The 10,658-nt window shown below is 38.1% G+C and overlaps 2 protein-coding genes and 1 long non-coding RNA gene across 3 annotated transcripts; all 3 read left to right on the top strand.

Annotated features, from left to right (window-relative positions):
* The first annotated feature begins 1,373 nt into the window (after window positions 1-1,373).
* On the top strand, window positions 1,374-2,565 carry LOC111474755. The gene has a single exon (XM_023119666.1). The coding sequence runs from the start codon at window positions 1,569-1,571 to the stop codon at window positions 2,418-2,420; it is 852 nt and encodes a 283-aa protein (XP_022975434.1). The 5' UTR covers window positions 1,374-1,568; the 3' UTR covers window positions 2,421-2,565.
* Window positions 2,566-6,185: 3,620 nt separating this feature from the next.
* LOC111474757 (F-box/kelch-repeat protein At3g61590-like) lies at window positions 6,186-7,762 on the top strand. The gene is made up of 2 exons (XM_023119667.1): window positions 6,186-6,327; window positions 6,395-7,762. The coding sequence occupies exons 1-2, from the start codon at window positions 6,223-6,225 to the stop codon at window positions 7,505-7,507; spliced, it is 1,218 nt and encodes a 405-aa protein (XP_022975435.1). The 5' UTR covers window positions 6,186-6,222; the 3' UTR covers window positions 7,508-7,762.
* A 545-nt stretch (window positions 7,763-8,307) lies between these two features.
* On the top strand, window positions 8,308-10,652 carry LOC111474754. Its single transcript, XR_002716152.1, has 4 exons — window positions 8,308-8,455; window positions 9,246-9,308; window positions 9,531-9,687; window positions 10,542-10,652. It is a non-coding gene; the product is annotated as an uncharacterized LOC111474754 (long non-coding RNA).
* Window positions 10,653-10,658: the final 6 nt, after the last annotated feature.

Here is a 10,658-nt window from a genome sequence, read left to right as displayed (position 1 = left end):
TTATGTAATTGTAACCTATAGTAAATAAAAACTCTTAAAATACATAAATGAAATACAATAACTCTAAATTGTAATCTACCCAAAATTTATAACATAAAACTTCATTATTCTTCAATGTGACATGAATTGAAATATCTTTTTGATAATTTCAACAATATTTTCTTCACATCTTCATTGAAGCATCTTGTATGATGTTCATATCAATCCCGATGATGTATATGAATACACAAAATGCACGAGAACTAGAGGCGCCTCAGCCATGTATGTACTGGCGCTTGGTTGCACGCATGGGAGGCATTATGGATGAGTGTACAACACTTGGGTTTGTTTTTGGGCCCTTCGATAGTGTTTTGTATCAATTTCAATACTATACCTAATTTTAGTTGAATTAGGACCTACTCTAGAAATTTCTAAAATTTAGGAGCTCCCAACATACAGAAAAGCTAGTTCGTGAGGGCATGAGTCATCCATGTAAGTAACACACGAATTCTAATAAATAATACTTATAAGGGTCACTCAGTAAGACATGCAGGCTAGTAAAACCAATCCTTTATTTGTTAGATTCAGTATGACCTTAGCCTAGGACGATTGGATTAGTACGAGAATAGTCCTCTTCGGTTGCATCACAACATTGTCGTGTCTCGGCCCTCACATAGTCAGTTGGGCGCCACGTTATCATGACTGCACGCGAGGTTCACAACCTATTCTCTTCATAATATGGTTATGACACTAGTGACAATCTAAAATATAGATTACCGTTAACATCAATTATGTTAATATAAAATAGACTACTACTAATGTCAATCGTGACCTATACTATAAACCATACATAACTTCGGTCCTAGTCTATAATGTAGGACAAGTCACTTATAGTCTATTTAACCATAGGCCACAATTGTCAATAGACATTGTCTACAAGTTAGTCATGGTTCATGGTTCATGGTTCATAACATTCTCATGATATTTTTTTGACACTTGGTTCGGTTCGTCTTTACAAGATTGATGGCGACATTGTTGGCTTGGAACTCTAATCTCCTCTCTTATAAGGAAGGCTTCTATTTATACTTGTGAACACCAAAATGACAACTTTCAAACGTTCATAAACATTCGGTCAAACCAACTAATAAATAGGAGGAAAAGTAATTTCATACCATTCAACAAATAATAAATATATTAATCATTATTAATTACACCACCAAGAAAAGGATGGAATTTGCTCTCTAATTTAATTTAAATTAAATTACGAATTTAATCCACAACTATTTAAAATTTAAAAGTATACGAGCGAGTCGGTTCGGTCAATCTGGTTTATTTCTCCATGCGGTCTGGTTCATTTTTCCGGTTCGGACCGGTTTTATGGAAGCAAAAGTGGTTTTTTCTTAAGCCAACAATGCGGAGCTTACATCCGGCCATTTGATACCAAACCAGAGCCGCTTCGTTCTAAAATTCCCCTCCTCTTTCTCCGCTGGCACCTCTCCTTGCCTGCCGCAATGTCGTCCGTTCTTGATCTCCATTAATACTCTCCCTTTCCATCTCTCTCTCTCTCTCTCTCTCTCTCATCTTCACCCATGGAGGTTGCCGGAGACTGGATTCTTCCGGCCACCCACATGCCCGTCTTGGAGATCAACCTCATCTCTGCCCAAGGTCTCAAGGTCCCCTCCCATCAATTCCATCCCAAACAGACCTACGCCGTCGCATGGGTCGACCCATTAAACCGCCTCCGCACCCGTCTCGACACCATCGGCGGCGACAACCCCACCTGGAACGACAAGTTTCTCTTCCGCGTCTCGCCGGAGTTTCTTACCCGCGATACCGCCGCCGTCTCCGTCGAGATCTACGCCACAGGCTGTTTCCGTGATTCTCTTGTCGGTACTGTCCGTTTCCTTTTCCGTAACGTCATCGCTTCTAATGACTGTACCAAGACCCCTGCGTTCACTGCCCTCCAAGTCCGTCGTCCTTCTGGACGCTTCCAGGGCGTTCTGAATATCGGCGTTATGGTTAATGAAAACTCCGATTTCGCTTCCTTGAATGGAGTGCCTGCGATTGGTTACCGCGATTTGATGGGGGAGGGTTTTGATCGGCGGCGGAGGAGGAAGAAGAAATCTAAGGCTAGGGATTCTGAAATTTCCGCCGGATCTCATGATGCAAAGTTGCTGGATTCGTCGGATGGGAATGAATCGACGTGTTCTTCTTCTTCATCGTCGTCGGCGAAATCGAATTTGGTTAGTGATTTGAACGGATTTAGGAAAGGGGCGGAGGCAGAGGAGGAAGCAGGGGAAGCCAAAACCCTGAAGGCGTCCAAGCGTTCGGGGTTTTTGTGCGGCCTGGTGATCCATAGGAAGACGAGGATGGGCGATGATATTCCGCCATTGGAGAAGAACATCAAGGTTTTCAGAGGATCTCCGGACATGGAAAGGTAAAATCTGTAACCCCAGTTGAGGATTTCATTATCATTGTTCATTGTTCATCATCATAGATGTTTTTGTTTTCCCCCGCCATTGGATGGAAGGGTTTCTGGAATGAAAATTTGAGAGATTCAGAAGAACAATTTCGTCATTCCTTTCATTTTGTTCAAACTCTGATTCTTTCAATTTTTATTAATTCAAGGGTAATTTATTTGAATCAAGTGTTCTAATCTCATGATTTCAAAATTAAAATATTTACCTTTCCTTTTGCATGCAATTATTAAATAACGAAATTCCTTCAAAACAAAAAGGAAATGGAGTTGTTCCCAACTTCCATGAACGATCAAAATCATTTGGAATTGAATTCAAACCAAAAATAGGTTAACGTTGTAGTTAAACTTTTTTATATATATTTACCTATGACAACGTTGTAGTTAACCTGTAATAATTATATTTTACTAATATGTTTTTTTTTTTAATTTAGTTACTGAGAGAATAATTAAAAATCAAATTTAACTCTTAGGTATTTTGACACTTTGAACTACCCTACATAATCTAAAATTAAAATGCTAGAATTTTAAAAACTCAAAAAATGAAATGGAAATTAAATTCAAATTCTAAAAAATTTTAGTTTACAAAAACAAAAAACTTCCTAAACTAAATAAATAAAAAAAAAAAAAAACAAAACTAAAACTACTTTTTAATTATTTTATTATAAATTTCAAATATTTTTATTTTTTTAATGATAATCCGAATTAGATTGTAACTCTATTTTTTAATGGGTCCAAATTTTAATTTTTAAAAAAATAAATTTATTTGATTGCAATTTGAGTGTCATTGGTGATTGTAATTTCCTTCACCGGCTTTAACCCATGTGATTCACTGCTCTTTTTTACTTTTTTTACTGTACTTTCTTCACTCACCTTTACCACATATTTCTACCATGAATGCCAGCACCCACTGAAGGATGGACCGCACACTCTTTACCCTTTTCCCTATTTTGGTAACTTAAATTCTGAATTTCCATTGATTTGGACACATTTTTGGCATTTTGTTTGTTTTCTTCTTCCTTTCATCTTACTATTCAAACAAAACAAGACATAAATCTTAAACAATGTCCGTGGGTTAAGTCGAGTCAAGTTTGGACATTTTTTAAAATAAAAAACCCAAACTGATTATGACATGGATAACTAGTACTATATACATTCAAGTGACTCGTGATCATAGCAAATATTTGAGAGTTTCATCTCCATTTAAAAAAAAAAAAACAATAGTTTTCTTTATCTTCTATTAATCAAACCAGCAACACAAATTTATGAGATCCTACATCACTTAAATAGGGGAACGAAACCTCTCCCTAACAAACAATATGGTCATTAACTATGTTCTCTACCGACTTAGCAATACAGTCATGAAGGAGACTAGCGATATGACTCCTCAATATTTTATTGGTGATATGATCACAATCAGGCAATATGGCCAATAGAGAGGTATGCGTTTGCATTTTTCGACCCTAACCGACCCTTTCTATAATGTTTTATTTTTCAAGTAAGAACAAGGGTAAGCTCGGGAGGGAGCCATGGAAATCAAATAAGTAGAAAAGAAAATGTTTTATTCTAAAGTACACGATGCTCTTTTTATTCGGGAGAGTATATATTCCAATAAATATTATTTATTTATTTTTGTTAAATAATTATCTTAACATCTTTTTTTTTTTACCCGTTCTTAATTTCTACGCTAGCTATTTGATCCTTGTGACATATATATGCCCGAATTTAGATGGTAATTTTATTTTATTTTAGAAAAGTAGTCACTCAAAATTAAATTATTTATTTTTTGTTTAACGACTATAGTATATGTTTGGTAATTTTGGTTGATATTTTATTTTATAAATTTAATCAAAATAAGGATGAAACTCTAGGGTGTATTTAGATTAATATATTTAAATAATTAATGATGTATTTTACGCCTAAAAATATTAATTAATGATGTCACCCCCGAAATATTTTGAAGTAAATTATCTTTTTTAAAATAACTTTTATTTTTAGAACAAAATTTAAAGTATATATATATTTTTTTAATTTAAACTGGGTATACAATCAATAAAATAAAATTAAAATATTGTATATATCTTAAAGATGTATCGACGGCTTGGAAAATAGGTCTGGAGTGAAACACAAGGCGAAGGCCCTTCTGTGGCTCTATCCCCACGCTACCCATTACCAGCGAAAAGCACACGCGCTTCCACGCGCCCCTCTCTCTCTCTCTCTCTCTCTCTCTGTACAGCCGCTAAAAGAAAAACCGCCCTCCCCTTCCCACTCTCGTCTGTCGTTTTTGTTATATCTAAAAAGAAAACGAAAGGGGAGAACCGAAATGATGTAAAACCGAAGAAAAATCTTTGAGTGGCAACAAAAGAGACAGCCTCACTCTCTCATCTAACATGCTTTCACCTCATGCTTCCTCTCTGTTTTTTTGGCCGCCAAATCTTGCACCCCTTTCAATCCTTTCATCCCATTTTCCACTGACTTCTCTTCTCTGACCCATTAAACCCTTGCTCCCTCTTTATCATTTCCTTCATCCCACATTTCTCCATCCAATCTACCATTTCCCCATTTTCAGGTCACTGCCCAGGAGGCCTTTTATAAGGTTTGTTCATCGTGGGTTTTCGATATCTGGGCCTAATTTTACTTTTGTAATCGTTTTGTTGCCTTTTTTCTTGATCTGGGTTTTGTTTTTAATACATTTATTTGCTCGTTTGCTGATGGATATGCCTTTCTTTAGACGCCAGGTTTTTGTAGTTGGTTGATCCTTAACTCTTGAGACGTATTCTTGTTTGTTTTTCCCTTTCCCTTTGGAGATTGCTTGAATTTATGTTGAGTTAATGTGGACTGGACTGGATTTTGTTTTGGAAAGCTTCTCTTTGAATTGATTTCCACTGTTCTTAATTTTACCCTTTGCAGTTATGATTAGGCGATTTGTATTTATTTCCCTCTTTGGAATTTGACTCCTTACACACATATTTTCTTAAAGAATATTGTACTCATGAACAGTGTCCATCTTTTGTTGCTGTCTGCCATTCTTTCTTGTGGGGTTCTGCACAATGTCGTTTGTTTGGCCTCAAATTTTATCCTTTTGCCCTTATTTGTGGTTCCAAAACACTTTGGTTTCATGTGTAGTATGAGATCTCAGGTTGGTTGGAGAAGAGAACGAAACTTTCCTTATAAGGGTGTGAAAACCTTTTTACCTCTCCCTAATAAACGCGTTTTAAAACCTAAAGTACTTTCCTTATAAGGGTGTGAAAACCTTTTTACCTCTCCCTAATAAACGCGTTTTAAAACCTAAAGTGAAAGCGTGGAAGGGAAAGTTCAAAGAGGACAATATCTACTAATGGTGGGGTTGGGCTGATAAGTTGATAGGCTATTACATGGATGGTCGCAAGTTGTAAAGGATCATTTCTTGACTTACAAACCCACATGGCATTCTTGAAGACAGGATATGTCGTATGATTTAAGGGTGGTGTGACTTTTATTTATGTTACTGTAAGTGTAATGATGAGTAGTGTTATGTAGTACTCTCTATGTTTTAGTTTCTGACTTCCCTTTGTCATTTGTACTAAGCTGAAATGTGTTTTTCTCCGTCTATTGGAAGAATATGCTTTATGACATGTGCTTGTTTCAATTCAGAACAATTGGATTGGTTCCTTCCTGCTGCATCTTCTTCTAATTCGGGTCCTGTGATCAGTTCTTCGTTATGGCGGGAAAAACGTCATGGATCCTGCATCTTCTTCTAATTCGGGTCCTGTGATCAGTTCTTCGTTATGGCGGGAAAAACGTCATGGATCAAGCTTTTCCACAATGAGATGGCAAGAGATCTTAGAAATTTCGATTCTTACTCAGACTTCGCAAATGATGGGGGCATAGAGGCTGTAGCAGTTTCTGTGGAGTCGATCCTGCCTGATGACTTGTTGGACAAATGATGGGGGCATAGAGGCTGTAGCAGTTTCTGTGGAGTCGATCCTGCCTGATGACTTGTTGGAACGAATTCTGTCATGTCTACCAATAGCGAGCATTTTTCGAGCTGGTTCTGTGTGCAAAAGATGGCATGATATAGTCAGTTCCAGGAGTTTTTTGTGGAACTTCTCACATGTCAAATCACATAAACCTTGGTATTTCATGTTTACGAGCTCGGATGAGCCGATTGGTCATGCCTACGATCCAGTTCTTAGGAAGTGGTATGCCATCGATCTCCCCTGCATCGACAAGTCGAATTGGTTCATTGCCTCATCATGTGGCTTGGTTTGCTTCATGGATAATGACAGTAGAAGCGAGTTACATGTCTGCAATCCTATAACCAAATGCTCAATGAAACTACCGGAGCCCTCAGGATCTAAGTTCTCTGATTATAGTGCACTAGCAATCTCTGCTAACAGGGTTTCACACAATTATACAATCTCTGTTGTGAAATCTAAGCAAGTTCCTGGAAACTTCTTTCAATGGGATATATCGATTCATATCTATGATTCGGAAACGAACACGTGGGCTACCTCCTTGACTGAAGTGTTGTTGGAGTGGAGAGGTGGCAACGAGAGTGTGATTTGTGATGGTGTTCTTTACTTCTTGCTCTACTCAACTGGGGGCGGGATGTCTGATCATCGACACGGTCTCGTTACTTATAATATCTCTAACCGTTCTTCTCATGGTTTGTTGATAAAAAGCTTTATTCCTGCTCCTTGTTCTCTCACATGTGGTCGATTGATGAACCTTAAGCAGAAGCTGGTAATGGTTGGAGGGATTGGTAAACAGGATAGGCCAGACATTATTAAAGGGATTGGTATTTGGATTCTTTGTGGGAAAGAGTGGCAAGAAATTGCACGCATGCCTCACAAGTTCTTCCAGGGATTTGGGGAGTTGGATGATGTTTTTTCCAGCTGTGGCACTGATGACCTTATCTACATCCATAGCTATGGAGCTCCAGCTTTACTCGTTTTTGACATGAACGTAAAACAATGGAGATGGTCACTGAAGTGCCCGGTGACAAAGAGATTCCCGCTTCAGCTTTTCACCGGCTTTTGCTTCGAACCGAGGCTCGAGATCAATCCTTGATTTGTTTCAGCTTGTGTGCTGAAAATTTTGGTTGATTTGGTTCTTATTTGCTTTCTCTTTTGAATTTTCTGTTGCACTGAAGAATCTACATTCCATGGAAGAAGTATATACATGTAACTGCAGATAAAAGCTGCATTCATATTCATGAATATGAGAATATAATTCTTTACATAGGAAAATACCTCTCAAGTAAAACAGTTTCAAATTTGGTGATTCCTGGAACTTCTTCAATGAATCACTCTCTGTTCATCTTGAGCTCTGTCTAGAACTCTGCTGTTCTATACATGTATATCTATCTGTTTGTACTTGTGGGCTGTCCTGACAGCAACATGAACTCAGTGCTCTATCTACAATTTAAGCTTTTGGGTTTAATGGGTATGCAATTGTTCCTTAGGACCTGAATGCTCTATCTATAATTTAAGCTTTTGGATTTAATGGGTATTCAACGATGATCGCTTGCTTGCATTGTTCCTTATGATCGAGTGTTAATAGGTACTCAACGTTGATCGCTTGCTTGCGTTGTTTCTTATGATCAACCATTACAAGTCTAGACGGGACGTGCTAAATATATCACATCATAAATCAATCTATAACAATCTATTCGATCCAATGAAATAAATTAATCTATTTCTAACATATTTGGTCACGTAAACATGTCATTTTAACTAATAATGTAGTAAAAGAGGGCACTTGGGTTGGCAATGGAGCTTTTGATTAGTGGACATTTGCCAAAAATAGGGCGTTGGTTGGAATACCCCACAACTAAATTTGGCGCCAAGAACTGTATTTCCCCTGCAATTCAATCGTCTCTAACCTCCATTTCTAGCACGCCCTTCAATCCCAAAGCCATAATTATTCATCTCCCTCTCCCTTTTCTTCTTCTTTATCTCTTTCTTCCTTGGCTGCCTCAATTTCTCCCCCCATCAACTGATTCTTCCTCTGACAAAGGTAATGGGTTCGACCCTTTTCGTCATTCTGTCTCTGCGAAATTTATACCACTTTTTTTCCCTTTTTCCCTTTTTCCCTTTTGTCTTCGTCTTCGTTTATCGCCTACTTGCTGCTTTTGTCCCTCTGATTTTTTCCCTTTTTCCCTTTTGTCTTCGTCTTCGTTTATCGCCTACTTGCTGCTTTTGTCCCTCTGATTCTTCCAGGATTGGATTGGTTGATTTTTGCGAATGGGTTTGGTTGATTGATGTGGGAAATCATTTAGGTTTCTTTTTTTGGCCCGTTTCGATTAGAAAATGCATCTTGCACATGTTCTTGTTTGTGGGGCGATCTGGGTTTTCGAGACCCTAATAAAACTGAACGTTTTTTGTTTACATCCGTTAGTAATTTTATCTGGGGGGCTCTGTTTCTGTACCATTTGAGTACAACAGAGCAGTTTTGTGCAGCAATGAAGACACCCTCTCAGCTTTTCTGGTTATGGTGTGACCCACACTTTGAGAAAACAACCTCGCATGCTCTCCATTGATTTTCCATAAGATTACCCAGAATCCAAGATGCGTATAAGATGCTTTGAAATCCATTGACAATAGAATAGTGTAGATATCAGATAAGTGTTTGAGCTTGTGATCCCATCTGGGTTTATTTGCAACAAGACAATGGCATGATTACAAAATATGAACTCGTTCTCTGTGAATATGTTGGTTGATATAATCATTTCTCATGTTTATCCTGAATGTGTTTATAAATTTAACTTGTTCTTAAGATACTGAAATTGGTTTTTGGATGATTCTAGTTGGAATCAACCTGGAAATTCAACGCTTTCTGGATCAGTCAAGGGACTTTGGACATTAATAAGGTTTGGATTTTGAACATCATTTTCAGATGATTTCCATCTTTGTAGGTTTTGGAAAGATTCTTTATACTGTTCGTGGACAAATGGCCAAAGTTATATGAACAATGTTGTTAATACCACGATCCCTGAATTTGACCAAGCCCTTTTGTTTTGATATCATTTAGGCTGCTTAATAGTGATTATTATTGCTATTGTTTGTTCTTGAATAAGGTCTCTGTGTTGCAGGGAAGTTCATGGCAATGGGGAGAGAGGAAGTCTCACCACAGGACTTCAAAACCACTAAAAATGATTGGATTCAACACGCCAAGAAGAATAACATACGTCTTCCTCAAGGCTCCTTTACTGACTTTGAGTGGAAAGATTATTGTCCAGCAGTTTTCAGGTTCCCCTCTTACAAAATCTCCCTAGAAGTTGTTTTTTTTTTTTTTGTTGTGAATCCAATCTTTTGTCCTTGAACTTCTGAATCCTTAACAAATTGGGTGAGATCTCACGTCTGTTGGAGAGGTGAACAAAATATTCCTTATAAGGGAGCCCTTGAAGAGAAAACTCAAAGAAGACAATATCTGCTAGCGGTGGGCTTAGACTGTTACAAATGGTATCAGAGCTAGACACCGGGTGGTGTGCCAGCGAGGATGCTGGCCCCCAAGGGGGTGGATTGTGAGATCCTACATCAAGGTTGGAGAGGGGAACAAAACATTCCTTATAAGGGTGTGGAAACCTCTCTCTAGCAGACACATTTTAAAACCTTGAAGGGAAAGCTCAAAGAGAACAATATATGCTAGCAGTAGGCTTGAGCTATTACAAATTGTATCAGAGCTAGACACCAGGCGGTGTGCCAGCGAGGATGCTGGCCCCCAAGGGGGGGTGGATTGTGAGATTCCAAATCGGTTGGAGAGGGAAATAAAACATTTCTTATAAGGATGTGGAAACCTATCCCTAGCAGACACGTTTTAAAACCTTGAGGGGAAGCTCTCAAAGGGAAAGCTCTCAAAGGGAAAGCTCAAAGAAGACAATATTTGCTAGTAGTGGGTTTGGGCAGTTATAAATGATATCAGAGCTAGACACTGGGAGGTGTGCTAGCAAGGACGCTAGACTCCCTAAAGGGTGGATCGTGAGATCTCACATCAATTGAAGAGAGGAACAAAACATTCCTTATAAGGGTGTAGAAACCTCTCCGTAATCATGAAGCTAAAAGTTTAAGCTTTCCTTATTTTCTTTGTTTGTTTGTTCTTCCAGAAACATACTAGAGCTAGAGAAAATAGAGTATGCTGACTATATGTTGTCCATTTGTGGTGATGAGACTCTAAGAGAAGTTTCTTCGCCCGGAAGAATTGGCAACGTGATATTTCTCTC

This window comes from Cucurbita maxima, unplaced genomic scaffold, assembly GCF_002738345.1.
Source record: "Cucurbita maxima cultivar Rimu unplaced genomic scaffold, Cmax_1.0 Cma_Scf00640, whole genome shotgun sequence".
NCBI lineage: Eukaryota > Viridiplantae > Streptophyta > Magnoliopsida > Cucurbitales > Cucurbitaceae > Cucurbita > Cucurbita maxima.
This window is presented reverse-complemented; position numbering and strand designations above follow the sequence as displayed.

Coding starts and splice junctions, on each gene's coding strand:
- LOC111474757 (XM_023119667.1), top strand. CDS start 6,223: ATGGCGGGAAAAACGTCATGGATCAAGCTTTTCCACAATGAGATGGCA. Junction 6,328..6,394: donor CAAATGATGGGGGCATAGAG/GCTGTAGCAGTT, acceptor GGGGGCATAGAG/GCTGTAGCAGTTTCTGTGGA.
- LOC111474755 (XM_023119666.1), top strand. CDS start 1,569: ATGGAGGTTGCCGGAGACTGGATTCTTCCGGCCACCCACATGCCCGTC.